Here is a 15,810-nt window from a genome sequence, read left to right as displayed (position 1 = left end):
TTTTTCATCCTTTCCTCTCGCCTTTGCTTTGCTGAAGATGTTTCCGAAACATTCTGGGTCTCTTGGCAGGTTGCTGTTGCTCCGTTTTGCACTGTTTGAGCAACTGGGTTGTCCGTTGGGTAGTTGTTGTTGCTCTCGCTGTCATTCACAGCTTGGGTTGCGTTGTTTTGCTCTGCATTCATTTCTGGTTGCGTGCCTTTGCTTATATATGAAAGCCAATGATAGTCCAAACTTGTTTTGCACTTCCTTGCTTCTTTCAGATGTTCTTCAACGAAATTTGCTTGGTAGGGCACAAGCTTGTTTCGACGCTGCAGTTGCTTGGGTATTTCTTCCTCTAGGAGGTGGACAGTCTGTTGATAGAGGACCTTTAATTTGTTGGGTCGATCTGAATCTTCAATTATTTTGTAGCCAATCCCTGTTTTGGTGTTGACTTCTTCTAATAAATCTTGGAACTTCTTGTCGTACCTTTGTGCTGTTGATTGGAGCTCCTCTCTGCTGATTGTGTTAGGATTGCCTGATTGCCTTTTGCTTTGCTTGCTCCTTTTAAGCGAGGTTAGTTCTTCAACGTAATTTGTGAAGTGCACTCGCAACTTTCGCTCTGCCTCACTGGCGTTGCGCTGTTGATTTGTTTGATTCTCTTTGAGGGGTGCCTTCTGCACTCTCTTCATCAGATTGGACAGCAGTTTGCCTTCCACTGTCCGGGTCGGCGGACCAAATGTAACGGCTGCTCTCCTATCAAAGTCAAGGAAAACTTTACACCGCCCAGTTCGTTTCAGCGGTTTCAAATCTGTCCGGATATTGTGTTTTTGCAGTTAACTTCTGTGAACTTTATTATCCGCTATACTGTAGAATACCGTTGCATTACTTGTTGCTCAATTACTTCTGATAACTAATTGCTCAGCTTTGCTGAATACCAAGCTTGTTTCTCTCAGAATAACAAAATAATTCAAATTGAAACAATCAAAATTTTGTTGAGTTTTTGTTAATAACTCAAGTTATAAACTGAATTTAGGAATTCATTTCCAACAAATTGTAGCCTTGTAAATTGGCTATACTTCTACAAAGTTTCAGCTTTCTGCTACAAAGATTACAGAAAGGGGCTGAATTACTGTAACTATAGGTGAACAAGAATAATAATTTTTCTAACTTTAATGTTAGCAAGTCTCTCTATTGGTTTCAATAACACCAATTTCGAACTAGAGTAGGCTTCGTTAAAGCCAGTAAGAGAAACTGACTTTATGCTTTGCACAAAGTTTCTCTAACTTAGGAATTTCGTTCCTCAGAAAGAAAGTTTTGAGAATATCAAAGTTAATTCTCTTTTCACAAGTCAAAGTAAAGTTAAAACTGTACAATCACTAATATCATCTACAGAAACAAGACACGATAACAAGTAATTTACCGCTCAAGAAAGTGTGCTTCAATACGCACTGTATGTCAGTTTGATAAGACAAATTTCACAAGTTTCAACTGATTTTTGGTAGTTTTTCAAGCTCCTTTTATGCTGCTAGTCACGTGGATTTACATGTCAAATTCAACTGTTGATTGGTTGTAGATAATGATGTCGACAGAATGTGAACACTTTTCCTTAACGTCACTTTTTCAGTGTAAATTTGATGTCATGGGAAATTTGTTAACCATGTAGAAGTTTTGTCGAATATTCTGTATCAATAATAGGTTGATTCGCAATCCAATCGCAAAGAATCTGATGCAAAACTGTTAAGTCGTAGTATTGTTTTGATGGTGGTTGAGGTAGTTCGAGTTTGAGTTATAGTTTGACTTCATGAATGACGATTGTGTACTAATAATAGTTGCTAAATATAAATGTTGAACAAAATGAACAAATCCATATGACTTCAATAGAATGTAGCATTAAATTTCGCTTGTCACACTATTCTAGCTTTAAGGCTTGAAATGACCTTGAAGCGCTATTCAATTTGATTTCTGAGTTGTTAAGCTTAGCTCCAATACCTTTAACTAGAAAATGTTCATAAAGTTCATTAGGCCAGGTCAGAAGTCATTTTTTTTGACTGAGGTAAGTCACGCAATTTGCCTAAAAGCAGAGCAAATGACGTCCCGCACGCAAATTTCAACTGCAAAGCAGTAGAAATCACTGAAAATGAAACAGTCAATTCCAAGAAGTCAGGCCGCAAGAATCATCGATAGAGACGACCAATTAAATAAACCACGATGTCCCCAACAATAGCCGCTATGGCTTCGCCGCTATTTAAAAAGACAGTTGTAGGTTTAGAAAAACTGAAATGACGATTTATCATAATCGGATTTCGTTAGTCAAAAAGGGATCTAAAGAAGTAATTGGAGCCATCTTTCCTAAATTCAAATTTATAGTATTTTGTATAAATTATAGCTATTCTCTTAAGTTCCCTCAAATTTTACGCTTTGAAATACTTCTTATACATAAACGGACTAACGCCGGACGAATTGCTCTCTAACGACTGGCAGAGCTAGAGAAAGGTCCATGGTGCGAAAACTTTGGACTAGAGAGGCATTGAAACCGGCGACCTCTCGGCAAAGTATCGAGGACATTAACCTCTGCACAACACGGGCGATGTATTGTTTCCCTCACAATCGGTTCTATTTTAGTGAAACCTAATTTCTGAACACGCGCAATTCAAATCACTCAAGAGTGAAAAAATCACTCGAGAAGTAAAATAAAAAAATACAGAAAACGGTCAAGCAAAAATCTCTCAGAAAAAGACACGTTTACAATAATTGCTTCTTTCGGGAGCAATTAAAAATCGGCAGTCGTCTGGCAAGAAATTGAAAAACATTAACAATTCATTGCATCTCGTAATTCAAATTTTGCAATACACCCCCCCCTACATTATATTTTTACTATTAAAATTTGCTTTAATAGTTTTTATCTGACTTTTGTTAATATTCTCAATTTAGGCTTAACAAATGAGCGAATAAAAACCCTAATTGGGTTAGTTCATCTACGCTCCAATTATTCGTACAACCGACCAAAAACTCTGAAGGGAGTAACAGGTGAGACCAGGCTCACAAATTCCGCTACTCAGTGTTAGAAGTAATCAAAAAAGTAACTAACTGTTCTGGCGCGTGATAAATTTGTACCAACAAAAATAGAGAACGAGTTAAAATACAGCCAAACAGTAGCTATTCCTTTAGGAATTCAATAAGGTTATTTCGTTTTACGAAATAGTATTACAACGCCTATCATACGGAGAAAACTAACTCCTAAAAACCTATTGGCCCTGGAAGCGATGAACCATCTAGAGCGATAATCCAGTGACTTTAAATAAGACAAACCTTATCCTCTCAATTAACCTTGAGTTAGTGACTATAAGTTATCTATTTGGAAGCAGTTAATATCAACAGAACAAGATCAAAACAATAAATACAGCAACTACCAAGAAAAAAGATATGGTATGATAGGTTGATTTCTTTCCCTATCTCTCGTTTTTCTTGGTAGTTGCTGTATTTATTGTTTTGATCTTGTTCTGTTGATATTAACTGCTTCCAAATAGATAACTTATAGTTACTAACTCAGGTTAATTGAGAGGATAAGGTTTGTCTAATTGAAAGTCACTGGATTATCGCTCTAGATGTTTCATCGCTTCCAGGGCCAATAGGTATTTAAGAGTTAGTTTTCTCCGTATGATAGGTGTTGTAATACTTTTTGGTAAAACGAAATAAACTTATTGAATTCCTAAAGGAATAGCTAGTCAACCTATCAAACCATGTCAAAAACTTATTTTCAGAAGTCTGCAATATAAAGAACATATCCGGCAGATTGCCGGAAAATAGCCGCCGTTGATTCCAATAAGCATGATTGGGATTGAAACAATAGAAGGTATTGAAAAAAAAAGATTTTTGTACAAAAACATTTCTAAGCCCGATTTATTTTGATGGTATTTCGTAGTTGAACATACTTTTGTTTCTTAGAGAGAGGCTACAGGTGCTGCTATCGTAACCAATAAGCATTAGAGATGTTGACTTAAACTTATAGGAACGACGTTCAGATAGCGGGCATCTAAAATTGGGCTTTATGGGTTTATCCCGTTTCTATTTCTGACTTCAATTTTTTATACCGACTCTGTTCATTTTGAATTGCTTTGCTTAGCAACTGATGTTCAAATTCACTTTTAGCAGAATGAGAGAAGAGAGAAACTAGCCCAGAGAAGTCAAAAAGATTTCACGCAAAATGTCGAAAGCGGCAAAATGGTAAAGCAAAAAAAAGTTTGACGAAGTAAAAAAAAACACGAGCGCTATAATAGCCGACTGAGAAGATGAGGGCGGCTATTAAACAGTAATTAGTGACAAAAAAACAATAGAGAACAAAAAATTAGCCAAAAGCAAAAGCCAGCAGAAAAGGGTAATCTATGTGATATAACAAAAGACCATCAGCGATATCTACTTGAACAACTTTAAGAACATTGTTTTCCAAAAAAAAAAATTAAAAACCTTAGATAACAGGCACATATTTGACTAAATTCAATTTAAAAAACGATACCCATCATATCAACTTAGCTGTCAGATTTCCAGAACCTAGCTGTGAGCTTCATAGACTTGTAGTCTGAAATACAAGAATATGACGGAAAAAACCTGAAAGGCTTTAATAGAAAATTATTTTGTATGCAATTTCTTTAGACTGTAAAGCTACCCTTGAAATTTGCTTGCGACATTGATTCAACAGATTAAGTTTGCCGTAAAATAGACTGCCTTAAAGAGGACTCCTGTAATTGTTGTGAAATTTGAGAGGAAACGTCATTTTGAGAGAGTTGAACCACGTGGGAACAACAACTATTAACGTGTATGAAAAAGCACTCACTACATTCAGTTTCAAAATGTCGATTATCAAATGAGTCAAAATGAAAACTAACTTCACGCGTGAAGTCATACGCTCGAAACAAAAATGTTGACGAAACAGGAAAAACAAAACCGGAAGCAAAAAATGACCTAGAGCGCAGCTGCCTACTTCATTCAATAAACTATGCAATTCACAATAGTATTCTATTCGAAAATAAATGAGACAAGGCAAATAAACCCAAGAAAAAAACTATGAAAAAAGAGACTCATAAGACATTTTTTAGGAACTCTTCAATAAAGTGCCATTCTTGCACAGATATGTCCCTTACCTTGCAGTACTTTTCTATTTGTCAAACAGCAAAATCTATCATTAGTGGAACAAAAAACCGATTTAAACTAAGAAAACTGACACTTGAAAAAAGGAACAAAATTTTTTCAACAGCTTCACCTTCACAAGTTGCGATACGGAAAATAATATGCGCAACAAAACATTCAGTACAGTTCAACCTCATTTAAAAATTACCACCAATTGACGAAAAGAACCCAAACAGTGATAACCGAAGAACGGAAACACTAAGGCTTAACAACAATAAAAATTACACAGCACGTTGAACATGTCGACGAAAAGTTTTCAAATTCCAAAGCGCAGCCGACTTTCAGGGTGATCTAGCGTAATTTCGAGAGGGCGCTAACATCCGAGCGGTTATGTTTTCAATGCACGATGTGACTACAACGCATGCATAACGTACATACACATTTAATCAGTTGATCTTTTTTCCACCACTTTTCTTACCACTCATCATATCGAAACAGACGAAAATGGTCGAAAAGATAGTCCAATTTTAAAAACTCTTGTTAGTGCTCATCGTACTCTGGCAGCATATTGGCTAATAATCAATCTGGAAACATCCTTTAAGAGTTTCTTAAATTAGTTACCAAAAAAAGACAAAAATAAATAAATTGATAAGAAGCGTATCTGAATATGCCAATTGGCGTGTGATTTGTGGATTTAGTGTATTGTGAAAAGGATTTGACCAAACCAGTTGTTTATCTGTTTCTATGTTGTGTATGTGTGGTGAGGAAGTATTAGATGTATCTAATTCCTGGTTCATATAGTTCTCAGAATCTTGTAGAGAAAAATCAGATTGTGCAGCAACGTTTATTAGGCCACGAGGCGACTGTATCATAACTATCTTTTAACTCGTCTGCACAGTTCCAATGTGCTACTAACACTTTAACTGAATAACTGACAGGTTGCTTGAAGTGAGCAATTCACACCAATTGGCAACGTATGTACAAAGACAGTATTTAAATAACATATGCAATACGTGTTTATAGATAAATAGTTTAATGCTTGGTTGCTAACTCCTGGACACTGGATACTCCTGTATCACATTTCCCCCTCTCTGAAATGAAACGCTGTGTTACAGTAATTCATTTAGTTCTTCTAAGTCTGCTGTGTTTATGTCCGATATCGCTGTTTGGAGATAGAGGAGGCGTGCAGTATTCTTGGGAGGTGGTGCTGCTTGTGATAGAGTTCTGAGTTTTTGTTTGAAGTATGTTTACCAGTTGGAGTTCATTGTCTTTAGTGTTCTTTGTGTTCGCATCTTTTGTGATCGTTTCTTCTTGTGTGATACCAGTTGGTTCCTGTGAGTCACTTTTGTTCTTGGTCGTCATGTCGTTTGTGTCGTCAGTCTTTTGGTTGTCCGTTTTTTCGATTGTGTGAGCTTTGGTGAGTTCGTTCTGTGTAGTATGCTGTGGTGCTGGGATTAATGAGATCAGGTTTGCCTGTTCCCTTTCTAGTCTATTCAAAAATCTGCTTGCATATGCGACTGGTTTCCATATATGTCCGTGTTCTTGTTCTAGGCAAGCGCCTAACCCTATTTTACTGGCATCGCTTTTAATTCTGGTCTATTTGTTTATGTCAAAGTGTTTGTTCTCTGAAATGTTTATTATTTGTTTTTTGATGTTTTCAAATGCAATTGTGTGTTCTTCTTTCCAATATAGTTTATTTTGTGTAAAAAGGACTGCCTTAAAGAGGACTCCTGTAATTGTTGTGAAATTTGAGAGAGGAAACGTCATTTTGAGAGAGTTGAACCACGTGGGAACAACAACTATTAACGTGTATGAAAAAGCACTCACTACATTCAGTTTCAAAATGTCGATTATCAAATGAGTCAAAATGAAAACTAATTTCACGCGTGAAGTCATACGCTCGAAACAAAAATGTTGACGAAACAGGAAAAACAAAACCGGAAGCAAAAAATGACCTAGAGCGCAGCTGCCTACTTCATTCAATAAACTATGCAATTCACAATAGTATTCTATTCGAAAATAAATGAGACAAGGCAAATAAACCCAAGAAAAAAACTATGAAAAAAGAGACTCATAAGACATTTTTTAGGAACTCTTCAATAAAGTGCTATTCTTGCACAGATATGTCCCTTACCTTGCAGTACTTTTCTATTTGTCAAACAGCAAAATCTATCATTAGTGGAACAAAAAACCGATTTAAACTAAGAAAACTGACACTTGAAAAAAGGAACAAAATTTTTTCAACAGCTTCACCTTCACAAGTTGCGATACGGAAAATAATATGCGCAACAAAACATTCAGTACAGTTCAACCTCATTTAAAAATTACCACCAATTGACGAAAAGAACCCAAACAGTGATAACCGAAGAACGGAAACACTAAGGCTTAACAACAATAAAAATTACACAGCACGTTGAACATGTTGTCGACGAAAAGTTTTCAAATTCCAAAGCGCAGCCGACTTTCAGGGTGATCTAGCGTAATTTCGAGAGGGCGCTAACATCCGAGCGGTTATGTTTTCAATGCAGGATGTGACTACAACGCATGCGTAACGTACATACACATTTAATCAGTTGATCTTTTTTCCACCACTTTTCTTACCACTCATCATATCGAAACATACGAAAGTGGTCGAAAAGATAGTCCAATTTTAAAAACTCTTGTTAGTGCTCATCGTACTCTGGCAGCATATTGGCTAATAATCAATCTGGAAACATCCTTTAAGAGTTTCTTAAATTAGTTACCAAAAAAGACAAAAATAAATAAATTGATAAGAAGCGTATCTGAATATGCCAATTGGCGTGTGATTTGTGGATTTAGTGTATTGTGAAAAGGATTTGACCAAACCAGTTGTTTATCTGTTTCTATGTTGTGTATGTGTGGTGAGGAAGTATTAGATGTATCTAATTCCTGGTTCATATAGTTCTCAGTATCTTGTAGAGAAAAATCAGATTGTGCAGCAACGTTTATTAGGCCACGAGGCAACTGTATCATAACTATCTTTTAACTCGTCTGCACAGTTCCAATGCGCTACTAACACTTTAACTGAATAACTGACAGGTTGCTTGAAGTGAGCAATTCACACCAATTGGTAACGTATGTACAAAGACAGTATTTAAATAACATATGCAATACGTGTTTATAGATAAAAAGTTTAATGCTTGGTTGCTAACTCCTGGACACTGGATACTCCTGTATCACATTTCCCTCTCTCTGAAATGAAACGCTGTGTTACAGTAATTCATTTAGTTCCTCTAAGTCTGCTGTGTTTGTCCGATATATCGCTGTTTGGAGATAGAGGCGTTCAGTATTCTTGGGAGGTGGTGCTGCTTGTGATAGAGTTCTGAGTTTTTGTTTGAAGTATGTTTACCAGTTGGAGTTCATTGTCTTTAGTGTTCTTTGTGTTCGCATCTTTTGTGATCGTTTCTTCTTGTGTGATACCAGTTGGTTCCTGTGAGTCACTTGTGTTGTTCTTGGTCGTCATGTCGTTTGTGTCGTCAGTCTTTTGGATGTCCGTTTTTTTCGATTGTGTGAGCTTTGGTGAGTTCGTTCTGTGTAGTATGCTGTGGTGCTGGGATTAATGAGATCAGGTTTGCCTGTTCCCTTTCTAGTCTATTAAAAAATCTGCTTGCATATGCGACTGGTTTCCATATATGTCCGTGTTCTTGTTCTAGGCAAGCGCCTAACCCTATTTTACTGGCATCGCTTTTAATTCTGGTCTATTTGTTTATGTCAAAGTGTTTGTTCTCTGAAATGTTTATTATTTGTTTTTTGATGTTTTCAAATGCAATTGTGTGTTCTTCTTTCCAATAGTTTATTTTGTGCTTTTGTATTGTTTTTCGATAATAGTGGTCTTAGTGGTTCGGAAAGTTCCGCTAGTCTTGGTGTGAATTTTATTAGGTGATCAATGCATCACATGAACGATCTGAGTTGTTTTAGTGTTTTTGGGATTTCTACTTTGTTTATTGATTCATACTTCTTTTTCGTTGGTGTTATACCAGTTGGTGTTATTTGGTCACCCAACCAAGTTATTTGTTTTTTTTTTAGCGAATTCGGATTTTTGTAGTTTCTTTGCAAGGTTTTCGTTGTCCAGTTGATATATTATCTTGTCAAGTTCTTTTTCGTGGTCCGCTATGCTACCCTTCGGTATTACTAGGATGTCGAGAAATCCAAATTTGTTGTGGCAGTTTCTTAATGTGACGTCTATGGATTTTTGAAATGTTGCTGGCATATCTCTTAGCCCGTAGAAACCGTTTAGGAATCTGTATGTACCTGTTGCTTTTCCTCCTAGAATGTTCAAATTGCAATGTTTTTGAAGCTGTGGGTCTAATGGTATTTGGCTATATGCGTATTTCAAGTCTACTTTTGAGAAATAAAATATTCCATGTTCTGTGCTCCGTTCGGAGGCGTAGTTTGCTACTGCGTCTATAAGGTGGTCGATGCTTTGCATTTGGTATTTGTTCTTATGTATTGAGTCATTTAATTCTTTTGAATCTAGGGCTATTTTGATACTTTTGTCCTTTTTAACTGTTATTACTACTGGACTTATGAAATATTCGTCTGAGCATTTCTCGAGTCTGGTTATTTGTTTGTCCTCGATTTAATTTTTTGAATTCTTGTTCCACGCGTTCCAATAGATGTAGAGGTACTCGTCTACCCTTGTGTTGTGTTGGGGTGAAGTTTTCTGTGAAGGTTGATTTTGCCATATGGTTTATTGAGCGGCCTAGGCGAGTGCATAAGTGTGGATATTTTTTGAATATCCATTTTATGATAATTTGTTCTGTTGATGAATCTGATATTAGGCCAATTGTCTTACCAGTTGGTTTTGTGGCTGTGAGGTGAATTCCTAGTTGTTGGAGAAGGTCTCTACCCATCACATTTTGGGGGAGGTTGTTCACCAGTAGGATGTTGCAATTTTTGGCCGTCCATGATCCCGATTTGAGGGTTTTGTAGTACGCCTGTTATCTTTATATCCTGGTTGTTGAAACATTTATATCTTGTTTTCTCTTTGAATGTTGTTATTTTGCTTGATGTGATTTTGATTTCTATCTCTTGTGCTCTTGAATACTGCATGAACGACCTTGGCGAACCTGTGTCTGCTAGCCAGTCTAACTATGTTATTGTAGTTCGTTTTTACCCAGAATTCTCCTGCTTCTTTATTTAACGATACGTTGTTTACTTCATTAACTCCAACTCCAGTTGGTCTGATCGTGTTCACTGACGACCAATCTTCCATTAGCTCTTTTATGTAGTGCGGCTTCTGCGTCAACTGTTTCCTCTTCTGTTTCTTCTTCGCATTGTTGTTCTTTTTATATGCCGTAGTCTTCTTGTTTGTGATGTACTCCGTTGTTGTGGTTTTTTTCTGATGTCTTGTTTCATCGGTGGATTCCTCCATTCGGGCATTGGTGCTTTATAAAGTGATGTCAAGTGCCCAATCTTTATGCATATCTTACATGTGAAGTTTTGAGCCCTGCACTTGTTCAGATGGTTTTTTATGAATGGTTGGCCACATTTGTAACATGGTTCTATCTCAACAGCTGTTGGTGTAGGGAGTATAGATTGTTGTAGGGTTCGTTGTGGAATGGGGGGCTCCTGGTCTGTTTCTGATGTATGATACTTGAGACCAACTGGTGTTGTTTGTGTGCTCTTAGTATTTCTTGTTGGTCTTGTTGGTTTGCTTGTCCCCTCTCTCTGTTGATGGCGAAGTTAAGTACTTGTTGAGGCGTTCGTACTTCTGAGAGTAAATCCATTTGGATGGATGTGTTATTCAAGTTCGATATGAAAAGGTCCTTTACTAAATCCTCTTCCAGATCTTTGAATTTGCAAAGTGCGCCTGCCTCTCTTATTCTGCTATAGAATGTTTCTAATTATTCGTGTGATTGTTGCATGGATTTGAAAAACTTGCACCTGTCGAAAGTGGTTTTGCGTGGAATTGTGAATGTGATGTTGAGTTCATGTACTAGTTCGTGTGTGGTGCATTTTTCTATTTGTGTGATTGTTTTTCTGGTGGTAAGTTCTTCTAGCTTCTGCTCCAATTGATAAGTAAATGAGGCTTTTGACTTTTGTGTCCGCCTCGTCCCAAGGTATTCTGTTCACTAGTGCTCCTTTTCGTTCAATTACTTTACATTCGTTCTCGAAATCTACTCTTCTTTCGTTTCTCTGCTCTCTATTTGTTGCTTCGTCCTCCGTTTCTCCTTCAAATTCCTCTTCGTAAGTGGGTAGTGTGGTAGAATAAATCTGTGGGTTGTGGGTTCACTCTAAGTAGTTTGTCTACTTCAATACTATCGCGTGCCATTATCGCCATCTTTATTTTGGAAAACCATTAATTCCATTCTATCGGGGGGGTCGCTTCTGCATCCCAAAACAGGTTTACTCCTAATGGAGTCTTTGCTGACTGCGCCATGATAAGAGGCGTATCTGAATATGCCAATTGGCGTGTGATTTGTGGATTTAGTGTATTGTGAAAAGGATTTGACCAAACCAGTTGTTTATCTGTTTCTATGTGGTGTATGTGTGGTGAGGAAGTATTAGATCTATCTAATTCCTGGTTTATATAGTTCTCAGTATCTTGTAGAGAAAAATCAGATTGTGCAGCAACGTTTATTAGGCCACGAGGCGACTGTATCATAACTATCTTTTAACTCGTCTGCACAGTTCCAATGTGCTACTAACACTTTAACTGAATAACTGACAGGTTGCTTGAAATGAGCAATTCACACCAATTGGTAACGTATGTACAAAGACAGTATTTAAATAACATATGCAATGAAATAGTTTAATGCTTGGTTGCTAACTCCTGGACACTGGATACTCCTGTATCACACAAATGATAAGAGGGAAATTCAAAAAAGCAGTCACTGATTTATCTAAAAACTTCCCTAATGTTTCTTCTCTTAGAGACAGAGCCCATGGAAATACTCTGTGAACAAAGGAATTTAAAAGTTATTGCCAAATGTACAAAAACAGGCATTTTAAAAACTGGACACATGAGCGAAAATTGGACTCAATTACTTTTCGCTTGGAAACACCTGAATATAAATTCCTATGAAATGGAAATGATGGAAATGACGCTAACACATCTAGCAAAAGATAAAAAGTAACTTAAATAAAATTCCTCCATTACTATAGAAAATTGACAAAGGATACAAATGGTCAAAAAGCGTCCGAAAAACGAAATGACAAAAATAAGAAGCTCCTCTAAATTTAGTCTAAAATTCTAATATTTGCTTCAGGTGGTCAAAGTCACTTCAAACGTACACCGCCGTTGATTCCAATAAGCATGATTGGGATTGAAAGAATAGAAGATACTGAAAAAAAAAGATTTTTGTACAAAAACATTTTTAAGTCCGATTTATTTTGATGGCATTTCGTAGTTGAACATAACGTACTTCTGTTTCTTAGAGAGAGGCTACAGGGGCTCCTATCAATACCAATAAACCTGAGAGATGGTAACTAAGACTTATAGGAACGACGTTCAAATAGCAGGCATCTAAAATTTGGTTCTATGGGTTTATCCCCTACTATTATTGATTTCTTTTTTTACTCCGTTCATTTTATGTTGCTTTGCTGAGTCTAGAGCAGAATGAGAGAAGAGAGAAACTAGCCTAGAGAAGTCAAAAAGATATCACGCGAGATTTTGAAAAAGCGTTAAAATGAGGTAAAGCGAAACATTTTTTTATTCGACAAAGTAAAAATAGGAGCGCTATAATATCCGGCTGAGAAGATGAGGGCGGCTATTAATAACTTAACTCAGCCATAACTATACTGCTATCAAAAAGCCAATTAATGACAACAAAAACTCCCCGTACTCTGCACCAACTAGAAGATCATAAAACCGCTGAGCGGTGTCTAAAACAGCTTAAAACACATTAGCCCCAAATTCAGCATGAAGGCAAAATAAAAGCTTAAAATGGTCAAAACACTACCAAATAAGCAATTCCTTCGCAAAATATATAAAAATTTGTGGCACAAAAATCTGGAACGGCGAGTTAGGCTAGGTGACCTCAGATTTTTTTTGGTATTACGTCAACAAAAGTTAAGTGCAACTTGTCGAATAACAGCCAAAAGCGGAGAAAATGACTGTTTTTTCAGTGTACAAAATGATGCAACTTGAGATAGGTTTCGGGCTTAGCTTTGGTCTAAACAATGCACCATTTTTGGAAATTGCACCATTTAGGAACCTGAACAAAAGCAGTCTTTCTCTTCGCTTTGTACTTTTGTTAAGCAAATTGCCCTAAAACTTTTGTTGACTTGTGCAAAAAAAAAATCTAAGATCAAAAACCCGATAGAAAACAAATACTCACCTTTGGTGCGTAAAAAACTTCTAGACCCATAATTATGTTAATATAGCTTCGCGACTATTAAATCCGAGGACGGCAAACATCACTTCGCCAAAAAGTTTTTGCTGGGCTTTTTTGCTGCCTTTCAATATTCATTTTCACACTTACAAAACTCGACCTCAGTAAAAACTCAAAGCTATAGGTTTTCTTCAGCTTCATAGCAGTTAGAAAGGAGACAACAAGCCAAGAAAACGAGCATATTTTTATCAGCTTTATATTACCTAACGTAATCCAAACTGAAGCGACAGTTCCATACTCCTGTGCTATGTATGAAATCGAGACAAAACGGGTTAAAGAAAGCATGAAGCAATAAAGTTATTTTGAAATTGGGAAACTCAAGAACATTCTGAATTTGGCGGAATGCCATGTGTACCCAATACCCAATGAAGTCGGAAAACATTCATTTTTTAGAACTACTATATGTAAAGCATGCGTGGAGAAAGCATCATGCAAACAATCAATTAGGTTGATAGAAATTAACTATTTAAGTTAGTACAACGTACCAATTGCCCGACTCTTTACTGAAGACCTGAAATTCAAGAACATAAGCAATGTCGGCAACCTTAATAACTGCTCACTATCTAGACTTGCGTTATTCAGATTTGCTTTCAGCATTTCTAGACATACACTAAAATTACAAACAGCTATCCGCAATTGAATGCCGTAATTGCAACAGCATTACATCATCTGTTAATAAGAAACGTGCGTCATCCAAAAGTCGCTGTCAACTTACCCTGACATCAATCTAAAATCCTTGGGAAGTGGTTGCCCATTTAGGAGAATGTCACCCATCAGACCATCCGCTTCCTTCCTCTTAGCCAACAGATCCAACAAACTGGTTTTCCCACCACCCGTCGGACCCATGATCGCATTCAAGCCCGGCTCAAATATCCCACTAACATCACGCAAGATAGTTTTGACCCTCCTTTTGAATGGTCGGCCAGTGATAACCTTGTAGTCAAGGCGATGGAACGACAATACAGATGTCGAATCGTCCTCTGATTCCACTCGGTTAACGTTGATCACTTTGTTGTTCTGGGAGTCCGAACTGATGAAAGGAACGGCCGCTCCTTCCATTGCAGTCGATGAACGCTTACTCCCTCTTTCGTTCGTGTTTTCGGACTCTCGCCTATAATTAATGTCAGCTTTCATAACAAATTAGTTTATATAGAAATTCAATTCTCATGACGCAGTTCTAAAGGGTTATAGTGCCTTGTCTTTAAAATTATGTACGATGCAGTGATGTCTCATAGTAGGGGATCACTACTCGATCGGGGTAAAATGATAAAGGGGTTTAAAAGATAGTGGGGTTAAATGGATACAAGGGTGAATAAATCGGGGTTAAATTATTGGGGGTTAAATGAATAGGGGTGGAAAAGCGGGTCACCTTCCATTGGTTTGTCCTGCGCGGCTTAAGAGCAAACCCATAATCTTTTCATGATTAATATTAGCTTTGATTAATGCAGTTTTGATTAACATCTCAGAAAATATAGAACTTCCAAAAGCCAAAGAACTTCTGTCTTGAACATTCGAACGAACTAACACTGAAAATTGGTAGACAAAAGTGATATATGTGCAAATAATTTTAAACAATCAATGTACGCCATATTGAAACAAATGAACACAAAGTAGGTTTAATTTAATCCCTCCTTTAGTTTAAAAAATGGAGAAAATAAACCATTTAGGACGTTAACTTGAAACAATTTCCTCTTATTTTTGATCTTAGTTATTTTTGATCTCGAAAATAGAGGCAATTGTTTCAAGTTAACGTCTTAAATGGTATATTTTCTCCAATTTTTTAAACCACAAGAAGAATTAAATTAAACCTACCTTGCATTCATTTGTTTCAACGTTGCGTACGTTGATCAATAAATTTAAATTATTTGCACATATATCATTTGCACTCAAAATTATTTGTACTAATAAGAAAGAATAGATTCCTCGTGCTCACCTGGAACCCAAATCGACAGGATCACCCTTGTCTCCACTTTGGCTGTACTCGTTGTTGGCGGGACGGATCTGGTCTGAATCAACGCTCATTTAGTCGTTCGTATTCCTCGCCTGTTTAGTTCACAAATCGCGGCCTCTCGTAAATCCGTGACTGTAAAATGTGCATTCAAGTCTGAAGCTGTAAAACATAAGTGAGAGCACAATAAAGTCGGAAAGAAACGTTTCAAATCACCATTCAAGGTCGGTCAATCAACGTCCGCTATTTTAAGATCGTGTTCAGCCTATTAGCAAGCAGTATATTTATGTCAGAATAAACTATGAAAAATTGACTGTTCATAATTTTTTGCAGTAGATCTTATGAATTCAGACAAATGAACAAAGTTCGGCTTTGATCATGGGTCATCGAAAAATAAAATTA

At 36.9% G+C, this 15,810-nt stretch overlaps 1 protein-coding gene across 1 annotated transcript in view; it reads right to left on the bottom strand.

The window, feature by feature from the left end:
• LOC142358691 (broad substrate specificity ATP-binding cassette transporter ABCG2-like) overlaps nt 1-15,604 on the bottom strand; it is a 30,189-nt gene extending 14,585 nt beyond the window's left edge. The window contains exons 1-2 of the mRNA XM_075410212.1: nt 15,394-15,604; nt 14,176-14,571 (exon numbers count right to left, since the gene is read on the bottom strand). Of these exons, the coding sequence (XP_075266327.1) occupies nt 14,176-14,571; nt 15,394-15,482 (485 nt within the window). The 5' untranslated portion in view covers nt 15,483-15,604. The remainder of the gene's footprint in view (nt 1-14,175; nt 14,572-15,393) is intronic.
• Between the last annotated feature and the right edge of the window lie 206 nt (nt 15,605-15,810).

This window comes from Convolutriloba macropyga, chromosome 1, assembly GCF_964194025.1.
Source record: "Convolutriloba macropyga chromosome 1, txConMacr16.3, whole genome shotgun sequence".
NCBI lineage: Eukaryota > Metazoa > Xenacoelomorpha > Acoela > Convolutidae > Convolutriloba > Convolutriloba macropyga.
Note: the sequence above shows the minus strand (reverse complement) of the source record. Positions and strands in the feature narration are given on the sequence as shown.